Source organism: Cricetulus griseus (assembly GCF_003668045.3).
Source record: "Cricetulus griseus strain 17A/GY chromosome 1 unlocalized genomic scaffold, alternate assembly CriGri-PICRH-1.0 chr1_0, whole genome shotgun sequence".
Classification (NCBI taxonomy): domain Eukaryota; kingdom Metazoa; phylum Chordata; class Mammalia; order Rodentia; family Cricetidae; genus Cricetulus; species Cricetulus griseus.
In genome coordinates this window covers 35,938,487-35,957,266 of record NW_023276806.1, presented here as the reverse complement: position 1 = coordinate 35,957,266, position 18,780 = coordinate 35,938,487, and the positions used below count along the sequence as shown (strand labels likewise).

General features: G+C 34.6%; 1 protein-coding gene across 1 annotated transcript in view; it reads right to left on the bottom strand.

Annotated features, from left to right (window-relative positions):
* Fnbp1l (formin binding protein 1 like) overlaps positions 1–18,780 on the bottom strand; it is a 73,873-nt gene that overhangs the window by 9,614 nt on the left and 45,479 nt on the right. The window contains exons 6-11 of the mRNA XM_027395644.2: positions 14,861–14,965; positions 11,653–11,781; positions 9,765–9,911; positions 8,639–8,842; positions 7,156–7,314; positions 2,707–2,721 (exon numbers count right to left, since the gene is read on the bottom strand). Of these exons, the coding sequence (XP_027251445.1) occupies positions 2,707–2,721; positions 7,156–7,314; positions 8,639–8,842; positions 9,765–9,911; positions 11,653–11,781; positions 14,861–14,965 (759 nt within the window). The remainder of the gene's footprint in view (positions 1–2,706; positions 2,722–7,155; positions 7,315–8,638; positions 8,843–9,764; positions 9,912–11,652; positions 11,782–14,860; positions 14,966–18,780) is intronic.

Here is an 18,780-nt window from a genome sequence, read left to right as displayed (position 1 = left end):
AAATAAAAGATCTTACATTTCAATACTTACAAAAACATGAAAATAGGCAGAAAGAAAAACAGAAACCTCATCAAATACAAGTGAATAATAACTGTATCACCACACCATTTCAAGTCTTGGCAGAATCAAAATAAACACACGAGTCTTCTTACAGCAACAACAGAATGAGAACACATAACATTTTTCATTTATATTATCTTATTACTGTGTATGTACTCTTACATAGAATCTTATGGAATAAAATCCACTGTCGTGACATTCTGAATACCATGAATGTGCTGAATAAAAATATAAAATTTATAACCTAGCAAGATAAGCAACTTACCGCATAAAGATGACTGATTTAAGAAGCATATTTCAATACTGCAGATAGTTTTGAATGATTACATTTATTAGACCATTCTTTGGAAATAATATCTGATCATTAAAAATTAAAGGTACAGTCTACTAAGTGGAAATTATATTCATAACATGGAATACACTTCCAAGCTCCGTTCTGTAAAACTGAATGTCATATCTCAGCTGTTTCTAAAAGGTATAATCCCACTGTCCTCTCTCTCTATTTGGTTGAGACAGCCCTGGCTGTCCTGGAACTCACTCTGTAGACCAGGCTGGCCTCAAACTCACAGAGATTCGACTGCCTCTGCCTACGGAGTGCTGAGATTAAAGGCATGCACCACCACCACCTGGATGACAGCAGACTCTTTAACTATAGTCTGTAAATTGAACTCAAATGCTCCTGCTTCAATGTCTCAAGTGTAACCATTATGAGCATGTGACACCATGCCCAGCCTTGACACAGTCCTTTAAGGAAGGTTTCTTGGTTAAAAAGGTTTCAATGCTTCTGAATCTCTGTAAATAAAGTGCTAGTATATAGGTGTAGATTTTTCTATTAATGATGTCTTTTTCCTGAAGACTATGCCTCACTGTGTAGCCCAGCCCAGAATTCCAAGGCCTCCTGTCTTCTTAGTTCCTGGTGTGGGTGTTACAAGAGTGTGTCACCACGCTTGGTTCGACTTTCCTCTTAAATGTTAATTTTAGTCACTGGTACTTCAGCTACAGTTTTTGAGATTATAACAGAACCACCATTAACTACTGAATCCAAAAACTAATACCTGCTTTTCATTTTTCTTCTCAAAGTGGTTGAACATGAATACTGTTCAATTTTTAAAGTGCTGCTGGGATACCCTTACAAAATAAAATGCATTCTTGCTCTCTGAGCTACTAATACCTTTAACATATGCTTAACAGCTTGATTACACTATGTACAAGGACACTTTATTTACCTTTAAATTATTTTATTATTTTACATATATGGGTGTTTGCCCACATCAATGTTTTTACATAGACCTCACTCCTGCAGAGACCAGAAGAGGGCATCAAATCCTCTGGAACTGGAGTTCCAGACAGTTGTGAGTTACCATGTGAGTGCTACGAATACAACCTGGGTCTTCTGTAAGAGCAGCTCTTAATCACTAAGCCACCTCTCCATGCCTGTTATCATTACAGGCACTACAAAAGGAAACTTACAGGAAAAGCCATAATCAAATGTTACAGTTAACCAATAACAAGAACCTCTGAAAATCTTTCCTCAGTGGCCTATCACTATGGGCATTGAACAAGCATGATGACTAAAAGTGGGGCCCCTGTTTAAGTGGCTTTTGAGTCAGGAAAATATACTGGCAATGTCAATCAGTTAAAATCTACACTATATAATGGAATATCAAAATTTCCGATATAAAGTTTCTTTAAATTTACTAGTTAATGATCAGTATAATTTGTTAGATTCATTCTAATTTGGGGTCCAGGGATTACTATCATGTAATAATGCAAAGATAACCTTCTAATTTATGTTTTGAAAAATGTTTCTGAAAAGTTATTTAATGGAAATATATTTCAGTGTAATAGACTTTTGGGAGTATAATAAATTGGCCATTATCCATTTCCAAATATCGGTCTATCCCTAAAAATGCATGTAAGGCATTTAACGACCTCTCTTACTATCAAGGAACTTATACAAGTCTCAACTACAAATGTCTAAAACAGTAATCTGCTTTCTAAATCTGTGTACAAAGTTTTCTATGCAAGTGCCCGATAATTTGGAAGTTAGTTCGTAATATAAATTCATCAATTTGTGTGAATAAATGTATATAGGGACACCTCAAACATTGAGGGATGGGGACAAACACACACACACACACACACACACACACACACTCTCACACGAAACAGATTACCTGTGCTTCTGAACAAAGCACTGAATCCATAATGAAATTAACAAAACATTTTTCTTTTTTAAACAAACCTAATAATTCTTGTGGTAAACATTAAACTAGTATGACTTTTTTAAAAAGTCAATTTAAAGAGAAAAACTTTTTCTGAATTTTACTTCTGTACAACATAAGCTTTTGCTCTACCATGTAACTTTAAATTTTTTTATTAAATAATTTAAATTCTCTTTAACATGACATGGACTCTATCCAATAACACTTAAGAATTTGATGAGTTGTGACAGTTAACCACATCATTGTCTAATCTATGACACCCAAAAGGTGAGTATGATGGACTATGGATTAAACTATAAAAAGAAAAACCATACAAGTTGAAAATGTGGGATGTACTTAACACTTGTTCTGAATTAAATAAAACAATGTTTTGAGATTATTTAATGTTGGCACAGTATATAGATCAGCACACAGGGCTTACCATCTTCACCGACCACTGAATAGTTCAATGGAAAACAGAAAGAAATGGTAAATTATTCACATGAAATCATAATACAGAAGATGCAATAGCCTATATTTTTACAGTATTAAAATAAATTATGTACACTTTACAATCCAAACAATTCTGCCAAAAAAAAAAAAGTTTTAAGCACATTTGGGAAAGCAAATTACTTGCACAAAAAAAGAAAAAAGAAAGGAAAGCACACACTGATAATGGGCAGATATTTTCTAAATTTAACTAAAACTGAAAAGTAAATCATCCTTCTAGTAATCATATATTCTCCTTTAAAGAGAATTTTATGAAGGTATTAACTCATATCATTCATTTTCAGAAGCACTGATAGTTGAAATGTGTTGTGTCAAAAAGATCTAATGTTAGCCATTTCAAAGAAAATCTACAAAAAGTTTAAAAACCAGAATGTCCTTGCCAAAGCACTAAGGAAAGAGTCACCTTTTTGTTTCATACTTCAAAACACTATTTGGGATTTAAATATATCAAAATTTGGCAAAGGTAACAATCCTTTTGGTTTTTCGAGACAGGGTTTCTCTGTGGCTTTAGAGGCTGTCCTGGAACTAGCTCTTGTAGACCAGGCTGGTCTCGAACTCACAGAGATTCGCCTGCCTCTGCCTCCCGAGTGCTGGGATTAAAGGCGTGTGCCACCAATGCCCGGCCAAAGGAAACATTCTTAAGGTGCTATTTAAAAGAAAAATAACAAACGATTTACCCTGCACCAAATTCTTTCTACATACTTATTAGACACAAATATATAGATTAGGTTTTGCTTTGAAAATAAATTTTCTATTTTTAAGGTTTCATTCTGAAATCCATGTGCCTGAAAAACAGCACTAAATTCCTAACTTTGATTTTAGCAAACTCAAAGATTTATCCTTTCAGAAGATATAAACAGCCTAAAGAGATCAACTACAGGTGCTCTTATAAAATCAAAATATCATAAATCATTTTTACAATAGGATTCTGCAATGACACAAAAATGTATCACACATGAGTACACACACACAAGCGCGCGCACACACACAGTGGCCTAGAATATGCATCATGTTTTACAAGTCATCACATTGAGCTAATCTGAAAATGTCTTCATTTTGGGGACCTGGAGACACATGTCAGTGGCAGACTATTTGCCTTACATGTGCAAGGCTGAGTTCAATTCCCCAGTACCCCTCATAAAAAATGCCATTTTCTCTGTTTTTTAAATCATATTTTTTTAAGGAAAGGTAAAATAGATCTCAGATAAAATTTCATATAAAAATTGAAGAAATTTAATATCTAGCAAAAATATCTACCCCTTATCTCTGATGAATTGGCCATATGTATTAATGATTATGACAAAGAGATGACATTTGCTATCCATTGTCTTTCTAAACTAAGCTTAACATTCTTTAGACTGTCAGTAGTTTAACGAAGAAAAAAATCAAATTATTTTGCTATCACAAAATTCAGTGATGAAAATAAAAAGGTTTAAATTAAGGAAGATATTCACAGTATTCTTTAAACACTAACAATATTGTATATGACAAGGAATAAAATAGTCAAATGAGTTGCCTTATCTTTTATACTAATTTTCACTACTGAGTGATATACTTTCCTAATTTATATTTTAATTTTTTAGAGAAAATGGGATAATTATAGCTGAAGTAGCAAATGTTTCTATTTTAGCTTATCTAGTTTTACTAACAAGTAGAAAGTCAATTTGTAGTTCACTGAAAATTAGAGTTCTCTGTCTAAATAGTAGAAACATAATTATGTTTCAAAGTAGCACATGTTCAATACAAAAATACCAGAGCTTCATATAGAAATAGTTTACAAATTAGAAAATTTCATATAATCACTGCATCTTAAGATACTGCAGAATACAAGAGAACTAACATTAAGTAAAGAAATGAAGATAACTAGGTGTGTTTCATCTTAAAACAGGCTAAGGCCCTGGGAACTATATTCTGAATATATAAATCCTTAAAAGTATCTCTAAAACTCTGTAAGATTATGAATAATTAAACACAACTATGAACTCCTATTATAAGCTAATTAATTCTACTACTTTAAAAAGGGATGTGTATGAAAACAAAAGAAAGTAGTTATGGGTTTTAAAATATTAGTGTGTTAACCAGTCAAATTTGGGTGTATTTCCCAAACATTCACTGAAACTTACAACCTGACCTCACAGAAGGCAATTATAGAACCTTATACCTTAAAATAGATCCAGTGGTACCACTGTCAAACTCAAAAACAAGGTTCTGATCTAACACTTTTCAAATCCTTAATTATGAGACTGCATACAACAGTTTTTCTGTAAAAGTGAGTATATACACCTATATTGTAAACTTAATGGACTGCCACCCATGTATATCCATTTAATATGCCAGTTTATTAAGGTTTATTTTCCTCACAGGATTCTTGAGTAGAAAGAAAACATCTCCATTGCTAGTATTCTGAAATATTATCTAGTAAACGTCCAAAGACCAATCAAAATGTAAAATTTCTCAATCCCAAGACAAACCTTTCCTCCCTGCTGTCCTCTAATCCTCCAGTTGGGTTCAACTGTCCTAGTTTCTACCTTGCACACTGCTTTCTAGGTTATTATGGTAACTAAGATGTGGAGATTCCAGTTTTCCAAAATTATAAAAACACTGTATGACTTTTTAAATTAAAGCAACACATGAAAATAAAAGTAATAATGAGCCAGTTTAACAATTTTTAGGTGCTGCAGTTGTAAGATTCTAGCTGCAAATTGTTCAGTAAGAATGACTCACACTTAAGAGTTTCCTCCAGGCCTTACGTTCTAACTGCTTTAACTTTTTTCCATATAATTAAAATGACTTCATATATCCATGAGAAGCAACTTAGGAATCCTACAGCAAAAGAAATCCCATGTAAAATCTCTCTAGCAAGCATAAAAGCGGTCCAAACCTACAGCCAGGACACCTGTCCATAAAAAACAAACTGTGGGGCCTTCCTAAAGGTCATAACTTGCCCTACTATCCACATTCAGTTAGCTAAGTTGAGGGGAAAAGGGAGTTGAAGGGGGAAAACTACACAGTGGGATAGTTTCTGCATTACTGCCATCAGTGAAGCCTGTTATATTGTCTAATAGATAAAAAGTGTGATCTTGCCCTAAACAAATATATTTTGTTAATCAGGTGGCTAAAATGCACTTTAATTTTGGGGAAAACTACAGAAAGGAGAGAGCACACTATTACTGCATTATCTAATAAAATGTTAATAATCGGATGGTATATATGGTATCACATCTATGACTTTCAAATGGCCAAAAATCCTATAAATTAACCTAAATTATAGTTATATAACTAAGAACACTACCTAAAAACAAAAATTAGGGGCTAAAAGGGTAGTTTAGTGATAGAGTAAGTGCTTCATATACAAAAAGACTTAGGCTCAATATTCAAAACCAAGAAAAAGAAAAACTAGCCTTACTAAAATAGTAGAATATCACACTTTTTATTAGTAGTATAACAGTCATTGCTAAGAGACAGATTAATACTGCATTTGGGTATTATTAGTCTATACATTTCCATTTGTAGAGTATTCTTAGGAATAGTAGATATCTAAAGCTGGTTAATTAAAAGAAAGAGTAAAGGAAAACTCTTAATGAAATGGTTTTGTTGTTCAAGAAAACAAATTCCATATGAACATTACTAAATAATACTTAAATATTTTATAGGCTTTATAATTTAATACCTAATATATTAACCTGATGTATAACACTTTATATTTAATATACTTATTATCTTCCTTTCTTTTTTCCTTTTTTTCTTTTTTTTTCCTTTTGGAGATACCATTTCTCTATACAACAAAGACTGATTTTAAACTCCATATGTAACAGAGACTGACCTCAAATTCTATCCCTCTGCCTCAGCCTTCCAGGTGCTGGAATTACAAAAGTATGTTCCACCACCACATTGGCTTTTAAGTTTTTTTTTTTAATTAAAGTATTAGAAATTATATTTTATGCATCTAAAAGTAGGACTATTAAAATCAAGCTTGACATTTTACTGTCAACAAAACAAGACTTTGTAAAATTGGCAAGTGAAGTCGCATTAGTGACAAATCATTACAAGAGCATCTCCAGTGACAAATTACTGAAAGTCTTAAAGATGTAAATACGTTACAAGACAATGGTGGACATATGATTTCACATAAACAAAAAAAAAAAGCTAAAATATGATTGTACCCAGCACCCTCTTTATAATACCATTTTTATGGTTGAACATTTCAAATGTTATAAAGAGGAGTTGTTTTTTACTTGAGGGCAGCTATACTTAATTCTGCAGTGACTATAAACTATGTATTTATAGGAGAGAGCCTTATAATGAGGGTGGAGAGTATTGAAAAAGCCACACTACACACACAATTAGGCCATCATGCATTTCAACCCATTATTAAACTTACCCCTCTTTTGAGGCTTCTGAAAGAAGGAATTCTGGGCTTCCCTGTTTTTATTTCATTCATACAATAATGCACGGGCTCAATGGAGAATGTGAGAAACTGGGACCCATTAGGAGTACTGGATGTGAATAAACTAGTAGGGGTTAAGGGTGGGGACTGTGGCTAATATGGAAATAAAGAAAGGAATCAATAAGCCAAATGTGAATAGTTTTTTTCCTAAATGAAAATTCTATTTCTGGCAACATATTTTTCACAAAATACACTTCAAATAAAGTTTTCTATGAAAATAGAGAGTAAACATAATTTTGCCAAAACCATCTTTTAAAAGTCAGTTACTTTTAAACAATATGATTTCACTTTTTTAAAAACAAGCTAATAGATTAAAAATATAGAGTATACAAATTATGTTAGAACAGTAAAATCTAAATTAAAAAAATTTTCTGGATTTTAGCATATTAGCACCATAATGGATTCCTGTAAGGGTTATATTTAACTTGTAGCTGTCAAGAGATAAAGTTATCACACAAAATACTCCTAAAACTGCTAATTACCATAAATAGGCAAAAAAGTCTCCTATCATATTGTAGCTCTCCTCTCAGGCTGTCTCTTCTTAAATAAGTGTTGGCATTTGTATCTCTCTAAGCTGTTCTAGCTTCTCTGCTGTGACCAAAGCAGATCTCACTGTTCAACTTGACTGGACAGTCTTATTAAAAGCATAGGTAAAGCTTGCATTACCTATAAACGTGTTTTAAAGATACTTAACAGATAGGTAATTTGAGTTAAATTTTATGTACATTCATATGCCAGGATCAAAGCAATGAAATTAAATAAATAAGTAAGTGTACTTGAAAAAGTACAGCATATTAGACTGAAGGACTGACTCCATCTTCCCTTACTGATACGGCATAATCACTAAACTGACAGAATTATGAAGCACTCATCTACTCCATTTGCTCATGTGTTGAGCTATGTTTAGCTTCCTAAAATTATCAGCACATCAAAATCTGGGGTTTGACAAGAAGTTAAGATTAAGATTCTCTTAGTAACTAGGGAAGCTGAAGTTAATCAAGAACACTGAGCCCTTTTCATTAAAAATTGCACACGGATAATAAAAAGTTATAGTACTATGAGCTATAACATCTAACTTGACATTTATTATCAGCTAGTTTAATCATTCATTCCAGCTAAGAATTTCCATTGTAATAGTAAGTAGTAATAGTAAAACATTGCCTTAGAATTCTGACAGAAACTATATGCAAAGGAATTTTAAAAACATGTAATTTAAGACTCAGTTAATTCTTCCACATTGTGAATAGCTCAATATGAACGTACAAGACTGTTTTCTAATTATGAAAGACTAATTGGGTCATTCAAGCCGAATGAAATTATTCCTCAATCAGTGGCAATTATTATCCACCTGTCCTTTTCTACTTCACTACTGACTAAGTAAGAGTCTGATCAGCACATAGGGATTCTGGGTTTTTACCTTTGGCTTCTTCCCAAAGAGCCACAGTTTGCCCTTGGCCTTCCCTACTGTGGACTTGGCATCCATCTTGCCACCCTCCTGTTTGGATGCACTGATGGTACCATCTGAAATGGTTCTGTAAATATGCTGGCTGTAGTCTTCAAACGGGAAGTCTCCTGGAGGTTCAAAGCCAGACTTAAAGGAGTCTACTACCATTTGAGAATCCTATAAATAAGAAACACATTTTTAAACCATTTTATTTGATCACAGTACATTAGCTTTTAAACTTTTTTTTTAAATGACAGCTTAAATAGTTAAACAATAATCACAAAAGTTTTAAAGAAGATAATTTCTCCCTATTGTAATAAGCATTCAATATATCAATTCCAATTGAAAAAAAGGAACACACACACACACACACACACACGAGTTTAATGAAAGGAACTAAAAAGCCTTTTCCCTTTTGAATTTAGGGATTCAATTAGTTACAGGTAGGTCCTTTGTTAGTACTGACAGAATGACTTTCTGTGAAGAATAAAGTACATAGCACATACCTGACAGTGCTCCAAAACTAATTCTTTTTTGTCACTATCCCCTTGGTATGTCAGTGTCTCCCTGCCCATGCTTCTTAGTGACTCAGTTCACTGAGAAATAACCAGATCTAGATTATGCTACACTATGGCTAAGCTGTGATCCTGCTAGATCCAAGCCCTCAAGAACAAGGACTGTGTCCTTGACTCCTGATGTCCTCCTTTGGTTTCTCGCTCAGCTCAAGCACTAACACGTGCATTGAAGGGAACTCTGATAGGTCTAGATTGATCTAGCCACATCCTTCTCTAAACTTTCAATAGAATAACAGCATAATATAATTTAAACCCAGTTCAAAGGTTATGCTCTTGAATTAGAACTAAAAAATTAACTGCAAAGGAGAGGGCTGCAAAGTTTCTTTTAAAGAATCAGAATTTTAGAGCTCAACTCATTGAAGAAATCTAACTTACGTAAGTCTTTCTCATACAAGATATAATTAAGAACCAAGAATTCCTTAGGTTATTTCTTTCCTAAGTAAAGTCTGGGAAATCATTTCACTAGCTTCAACTGCAGAACTACACCACATGCATCAATTCGAAGACAACTATACAGTACTTACTCTTCTTTCATCAACTGATTTTGCTGCAAGAATCATCCCTTCCAAACACTTAGAGATGATAGGAATAACTTTGCGTTCTGAGTCTGCAAATCCTCTGTAACATTCACTGAGTTTAATTGTCCTTCGTTCATCCATTTCTTGTAGTTGCTAATAATCCAGAATTCAAACAAGGAAGGGAAATTGAATTTTCTATTCTGAAGGAGAACAATTAATGACCTCCCAAATAGATTTCTTCCTTATTATACAATTTTATTTTTAAGACCTTTCAATGGTTCTATATAAACTTAATTTTTGTAACCTGAGGCTTGTTAAATAATAAAAGGAGAGTAAAACGAGGTTTTTAATACTGATACTCAAGATCATCTAAAACATTTCTCAGCCAGCAGCCAGGTCTCTGTGCTATAGCTCTCCCACCTTTACCTCTTCAATCAGGAAATGTTTGATTTGAAAACCAAATTCTAGCACTAATTATTTTTTAAAGCAATTAGCCCTAAGACACAAGTCTGAGAAGTACTCCTTAAACTGGTTCACAGTATTAGCTGGATGAAGTATCCATAATTGATAGCACATAAACAGGTACCCAGACCTTACTACAGTTGGCAGCTCAGAGTTGGAACATGAGGGGAAAACAGTAAGTCACATCACCAAGGGAGCACATGCCTAAAGTCCCCAAGCCCAAACTCACTACAGGAAATATGCCAAGGCAGTTCAATAGTTCATCTGTGCACACTTGCTCTCTCCTCACTTTTTCAAACTCTACTTTTCACACTTTTTGTTGTTTCTTTCTAAGGTTTGGGGGTTTATTCTGAAAATTATGGTTTTTGTTTTGTTTTGTTTAAGAGATTACAAAATGGCAAGACTGCTCTACGCAAGCTCCAAAGAGGCCTCTAAACACAAAGGGTATTTTACTTCTAAATTAACATTGCTGTAGAGTATGAAGACTTGTCTAGTTAATACCATCACAGTGAGGTTTGCTGCTCTGGATACAATGACCAGAATCTGCTACCCAAATCTAGTCCACCAAATCTTTGTATGTTTGCCTTACAAATGAAAGAAAGCCTCATTGGGTGACACTTGTTCCCCAGTATCTCTGCCTTCATTCAGCACTGATTCCCTAACTCCCTTCTAATTTCTCTTCTTTCTAGAAAAAGCAGCAATTTAACCCTCATGAAAACTCTAGATTCTTTACTTGCTACATCTATCATTAAGTGATGGTGCATGGAGCGAATAAGCAAGCCCAAGGATTTATAATACAACAAGGTCCTAGCAGATGAGCAAGGCAGACAGAAAAGCCAGGCCAGCAAGGACATGTTACAAGACTTACTGCTGCCATTAGTGACTCTAGTGTGCACTAATGTCAATGATTCTGGGTGTGTCAAAAAGAACCACAAAAACAAAAAACAAAAAGACAAAAACAAAAATGTTAAATCCCAATTCTAGGTGAACAGATTACAACATCTAGTCACAGTAAATGTCCTTTACACAGTCAACATGCTTACTTTTACTGTACTATAATTTATTTCAAAAAAAGCCATTGGCTTACTGAGTTATATGAACATTAATAATGAATATACAGAAAAGTCTGTGGTTTAAAAATACTTCATCACCAACATTAGCAAATAGTGAATTAAGAAATATTCTGATTTCTAAGATTTAATACTTGAGGTTTGGTACTATAGCTGAATCATAGTAGTAAACTGTTTTCTTAGATAATGTAAGATCCTAGGTTTTATTTCCAAACTGGGGAAGGAAAAAAAAAAAAAAAAAAAGCAGTGGTACATGCCTTTAATCCTAGCCCTGGACAGGAAAGGGTAGGCCAGCCAGGGAGGATGCACAGTGAAACCCCTGTCTCAAAAGAACTCTTTGAACTCAACTAGACTAAACTTACCTTGTAAATCTGAGGAATCACCACATAAAAATGTTTGTGCTGTTCTCCATTAAAATTTTGCAGCTGTGCAGCATACTCATTTTTATTCTCATCAGCCATATGTGTACGAAGGTTCAACTGCTGTTTGGCCTACAGGCAAAATTGATTACCAAGAAAAAGTTAATTAATTTTTCTGAAAATTATACTAGAGCTAGATTTTGTCAATAGATAAGCCAACAGCTGAAGAAAACGCTTCCAGATCTTACATGGTTTTCTTATCACAATAATTCCTCTGTCCCTATTATAGTAGTCCTCTTCTTTTCAATAAGCGGAAATAGTCTCTTCTTACAAAATTCACACAGAAAATAATGGATGACATGTCTTGAAACAGGACACTTATAAACAGAAGAAAAGCAAGTACCTCCAGAATATTTTCAACCATTAAAAAAAGTAGTGAAATATTTCTTTACCCCATCAGAATATGAAGCTAACAGATATAAATAATGATTAAAATGTGTTTTAAATAATGTAATACTCAACATGTTTCCATCTCTACGAAACCACAGGTACTTATTTAAAATAGTTCTGCATTCAATTTCTTACAGAAAGTCAAAGGAATATTATCTACACTAATAAGGTTATAAATAAAACTATTAGTTCTAATAACACTGAGCCTAAAATACACTGAGCTTAAAAATGTTCCTAACTGGTCTAAAATAATAGGAAACAAAGTGAGAACTGGCTCCTTGGATGCAACACTGCATGCCAGTAGTGTCACATACATACAAGGCTGAGGAGAGAGATCATCAGAGTTCCATAGCAACCTGGACACAACATAGCAAGAAGCAAGGAAGAGAGAAGTGGGGTTGGGTGGGAAGGGGTGTGACTGCATGTGTGTTTCTGTGTGTCTCTGTGTTATATCACTCCAAAGTGCAAAATATAACATTTAATATAATAAAGCACACTGGGGATATTCTTGGCATTCTGGGATAATGCTGGCCCGCCCCTGTCAGCTGGCAGGATGAGTTCACCAGCATTCAGGTAAATAGTTAAGTCAGCCTACAGACACTATGGCTGCTTGGCTGGCTATGCCATGCTTTTCAAGGCTGCTTAAGGCTCTGTACGCATGCGCAAAGAGTCTCTTGTAAGCAAGCTCCACCTACTCTCACCCTCTCTACACTTCCCTTTCTCAGATGTATAGTCGGTCATGGCCCCTTCCTTTCAACCCCCCCCCTATGAATAAACCTCCACATGGGTCTATTGTATTCTGTGATTCATTCTCGCCACTACCACTAAACCACAACAGATATGCTTCACTATTTTTTTCTTTTCTTTCACTAAGGACTGAAATTAAGGACATTACCTTGCTAGACGAGTCCTATAGCATTGGTTCTCATCCCCAGCCCTATCTCTCACTCTTGTAATTCTAGTTTCTATAGATGAAGTTATTTACCTAACACTAGTCTATAACTATATCTTCTTAACTCACAAACTGTGGGAGCAAGGTAGCCAAGATCTTCCATAAGCCCACAAAACCCTATTTAATCTAGGGATATTAGAAGATTACTGCAAAAAAGTACTATGTAAACCAAAATATGAAACAAAGCATATCTACGGGGAAAAAAATGAAGCAAAACAAAGCCTGAAGTTCCAACCTAGAGCCCCAAGTACACATTTATTTACACATCCCCTTTTTTCTTTCTACCACAAACCACAGTGGAACAAAGATTCCAAATGTCCTTAAGTCCTCGTGACCTGTTGGGAAACCCCCATCAGCTCTGAGTCCCATGGGCTATCGTGGAGGTTTCAGCAGGTTGTACAAGGGAATATGGCTACAAGCTAAAATGGTTGCATTTTCTAATAATAAAGAGACTTCAAATAATTGAACATTAAACCATGAATAACAAAGTTCTGAAAAAGTAAGGCCAAGATAAACAGCAGAAGCTTAGGTACTGTGTAAAGCTAATTTCTGTAGACAACATGAAGATCTTAAGTGAAGAGTCCACCAAAAAAAGTAACCTTAAATTCCTAGAACATTAATTTGAATAACCATTTTTTGATGATGAATCAAGGAAGTGTTTAAAGAGTGGATGTTAACCTTCAAGGAGTCTCCCATGTACAAAATAGTTGCTGTTATTCATAATACTATCAAGTAACACACTGATCAATTATAGATAAGGCATAATGTTGTGAAGGAAATTAGATTAGATGGTCAAAATTAGGATATAAAAATTTTAATAGGATCAAAGCTAATAATGAATAAAGATGTCTGTACAAATTTAAAATACAGTGTAAGTTATTAGAGACACATCCTTATATCAACACACATGTGAAAAGACAAGGATTCCTTATAATCATGAACTTTTTGGGAGTCATTTCAAACAACATTGCTTGGCTTCATATACACTCAGGTAATATGAACAAGAACTTAGTGCTCAGACAAAGGAGATAATCAAAATCAGAAATAATCTGACCAAACTAGGATTATATTTCAGAAAATGGCCTAAATAGGATATTGAAAACTTAAAGGGAAGTAAAAGGAAAGTAACATGATAAAGGTAATTCAAGCCATTTCCTTTGTGGAACAGTTGAAGAAATGTGTTTATCTAGAAGTAGAAAATATCTAATAAGCTAAAATACCTACAAAACTATTATGAAAAAATGCATTTGAGTTTTTCTATGTAACTCAAAAACGCAAAACATAGATGCATAAAGTCTATATAAGGAAATATTAAAGCTGGGATGGGGAGTGGGCACGTGATCAACTGCACTCTACCAAACAACAAGGAAGTTAAGCAACGGCCATTACAAGGCCAATCCTACCAGCAATTATATTACAGAATAGCCAGGTCAGAATCAGAGATAAGATTCTTGGCAAAGCGGCTGAAGAGTCCTACTCAATCACATCCCATGTGCATACTTGATGGATATATCTTGGTCTTTCTATCCAATTTTGGGTAGGGAAGAAACAATCCTGGTAGCCACTGTTTCTCCTGAGCATTTTGAATGCAGCTAAGATATTATATTATCTTGTTTCCTTCTCAGACCAATATATAGCATTTCAAGTAAGCAATATTTGCATATTTTAGATTTAGAATAATAATGATATAAAAGGTGTACCTTCTTTCCATGCCTATAATATTTGCATCTCAAAGTAGGATTGTTGACTGTATGCAGTGAATACACACCGGTAATAATCTATTTTTATAAGCAGGTTTGTACTTCTTACCTTTTCAACATCTGCCTTGGTTGCATTGGTATCATTATCTAATCTTTCATAACTCTGCTGTGCTTTCTCTGCTTCTCTACATTCTCTTTCAAATTTCTTTTTACTCTGTAAAGAAAATTTGGATAGTAACTTAAATGTTACCAGTATGTATTATGTAAAAATGTACTCAACACTGTAAATAAAATTTGTCCTTTATAAGTTGGAAAGTTAAATGTATTACTATAACTAATTTATACTGATTATGGTATTTATGTGTCTTAAATGTCTGGTATTAGTTTTTGACAATAAAGAAAAAAAAAGGACATGGTTAATACTCAATATATACCTAATCATCTGTCCAAAAAGGGGGAAATTTTTATTATAAGCAAATCTTCATTGGTGTTTTATTACTGTTTTAGTATAAATGAATCTTCAATTTTGGTGTTTTGGTGCTTGTTTCCATGTTTTTTAGTAGGACCCCAACACAGTTATCATGTGGAAATGTTCCTTCAAAGTGGTTTGTTATTATTTCGGTCAAATGTCTCAGGAATGCTATCAGCACAGACACAAACTTACTTGTGTGTTGAGTTCTTCCTTTAATAAGCAGAAACAAGGTTTTACTATATAGTCCAAGCTGGCCTGAACTTCACTTGTGTAGTCCAACTTTTCCTGGAACATTTAATCCTCCTGCCTCAGCCTTCAGGGTGCTAGGATTATAAGCACCCAACACCACACCTAACTTTAATTCAAACTACTATAACTTTTAAAATGCCACTTATGATTGCTCAGCAGTTGAGTACTTGCAGATCTTGTAGAGGAAGTAGACTTACAACCATCAGTAACTTCAGTTCCAGGGAACTGACATTCTTTTCTGGCCTCTAATAGCACTAGGCACACACATAGTATACATTAACACATTCAGGCAAACACTCAAACGCATAAAAAAATAATGAAACATTTGAAACATTTAAAAGCTATTTATGACAGAAGCATGGATATATAAATATGTACACAAGTTTGATTTTCAGTATACACTTGTTAATTCAACTCAAGTCGCCCCACGTTGGTTAAATCTCTCCATGGTAAGGAAGTAGGAATTCTTACATTAGGAATTCTATCAGCTTTGTTTTCTTGTTCAGTTTCTCCTTGGGTTTCTAATCTGCTTAAGTTTGAAATCATACCAGCCACCCAAGTGCATAGCTGTTTCCTTGGGGTTTCCCTTTCCTATAATCTCAAGGAGGTTCACTATCATTCTGCAGTAGTTTCCTAGAAAGTTTGCAAAATACCACTTTTGAGGTTAGAAATGCTTTACTGTTACCACCCTACCCTGTCCCATCCCCTGCTGAATCCATGCTACTGTGACAGCCCACAGCCTTTACCATCACTGTTAACTAACAGATTTTGGCTGAGTATAGTTGGAAACAATTTGTTTCAGAAATTTAAAAGTATTATTCTACTATTTTCTGTGGGGTTTTGCTTTTATTTGCTTTCTAAATTTTTTTTCTTTTTTTCTTCTTCTTTAAGTTTTAAAGACAGGGTTTCTCTGTGTAACAGCTTTAGCTGTCCTGGAACTCACTTTGTAGACGAGGCCAGCTTCAAACTCACAGAGAGCCACCTGCCTCTCTGCCTCCTGAGTACTGAGACTAAAGGTGTGCACCACCACTGCTGGCTGATTATTTTCTGGTTTCTGTATAAGCAGACTGGAATATGCCCAATCCTGTTCTAATTCTTGATTCAGTTTAAAAGGTTGCTGTGACTAAACATGTGTTTCTCTTTCAGGAAATTCATGACTTTACATTTGAAGACTTTTCTTCTGGACTTATTTATTCCCAATTTTCTTTTATATGTAGCATGTTTATTATTTTGAAAAAAAAAACTGCTAAATGAAATCTAATTTTATTACGATGTTTCATAGTTTTAACCTCTGTTCTTTTGCTTTACTTTCTGAAAGACAACTTCAATTTTATCTTTCTTTCTACTGGATTTTTCATTTCTCCTTCCATGAACTCCTTTTTGTTCTTTACAACAACCATTTTAATAGTGCCTGTCCTTATTTCCACAGATAGAGTAATTCCTCTATCCCACAGAGAAAATAAATACCAGTTTTGAATTCTTAAGCATTTTACCTTTTATAGTTGCTGTTTCTTCTTTTTTTTTTTTTTGGGGGGGGGTGTTCCAAGACAAGGTTTCTCTGTGTATCCCTGGCTGGTCTGGAACTCACAGAGGACAACCTTTCTCTGCCTCCAGAGTGCTGGAATTAAAGATGTGCACCACCATGCCCAGCACTGTTGTTTCTTCTAAGTTGCTTTTTTCCTATATATTAGTGTGACCTCTGTCTGGGCATCTTTGGCTATGTGTTCTTATTTTAAATGCCCATTAAAAACTCTATAGGTAGGGCTGGATGAGCCTGGTCTTTCCCTCTAGAATGAAACAGCCCGATAGTTTCCTTAGGAAATACCTGTGTGATCTCCCCCCACCCCCAAACACACAACTAGCTTGTCAGAATTCCCAGAGAAAACCTCTTCTAAGCCCTTGCCTGGAAAATGCCTCGCTATCTGTGTTCTGAGAATTACCAAGAAAAAGAAAGCAGAAAACTTGAGTATTTTGTATTTACCCAATCCCATTGTAGAGCCAGTAGCTATGGGTTAATAATTTTGATGCAAATTGAGGCTACTTACAAATAAGTGTTTTATATTAGTTATCTTATTTGTGGGAAGATACATATTGTCCTTGCAACAGCCAAGTACCAAAAAATGAGTACTAATGAATTAAAAATATTCCTTTCCTAGTATATCACTACTAGGATAAACCATGTCTACTCCCTATTCTTTCTTAGCAGAACCTACCTCTCAATACACAGAGGCTGTAAATAGCTGTGACTTGCTGTCCCACTCTCCCCACAGGCTCATCAAAGGCACCTAGGGAGGAAGTCTGCTGGGATTTTCTAGCAGTTCTATGGCCTTGATAAAAAAGGATAGTGAAAACAAAAGTTCCTTTTTTTCCTGCCTCTTGGTGTCACTTAAATAAGGATATACTGCCTGGCTCAACACCTGACCAATGGCATAAAGCTGTAGAATAAGAACCAACACAAGTCCGAGTGATAACATAAGCACAGAGGACGTGAAGCACTGTGACATCATTCCACTGCTGACTGCTGGAGCTGCTGTTTCTGAGCTCTGTTCTTAGAAACTTCTATGCTGTCATCTGGACCACCCTGACTGATAGGCCTAGCATTGGCGGACATTTATCTTCCTAAGTTCTAACCATCCATCCCTTCAAGATCTCTTTCATAGGCTATTTTCTTATGCCCTCAGTTTAAGTGCCATTGTTCACCCTGGGAGTAACAATTGTCTTCCAACTTTTTCTTCAAATTTTTCCAGGTTCTTATTTCCCCCAGTTCTTTATAGTTTCTTTCAATTATGCCAAACATGTTAGGAATTCCATAATTTTGTTTTGACTAAAACGAAAGACAAAAAAGTAAGGAATAGGATCCTATACTTGTTTTTACACATTAAACATAAATTATACTTGTCAGTCTCTTTCACTGACTGCAGACTCCATAAAAAAAAAAAAAAGCCATACCATATTTACTTTTGAACATATAGGGACAAGTACAAATAAAGGGTTGAATAGGGTTGAATTTACTTCTCATAATATTATTAATGACTTAAAAATACATTTGAAATTTTTTGCAATGGTTCTTTCTTACTTACGACCTTTGCAACTTTTTCTTAATAACTGCCAGTTGTTCTAAAGGCAAGTCAGCACATATTGTCAACAGATTTGTGTCAACAGCCACTTCTAGAGAAACCAGTATCTCCTTTTTACAGGAGTATGTTATTCTGTGCAATGAAAATCCACACACTCTCTCACACTTATTAGATGGCAGAAACTAAGGATGCCACTGACAGTAATTTAAAATTTAATAAATAAAAATCCTC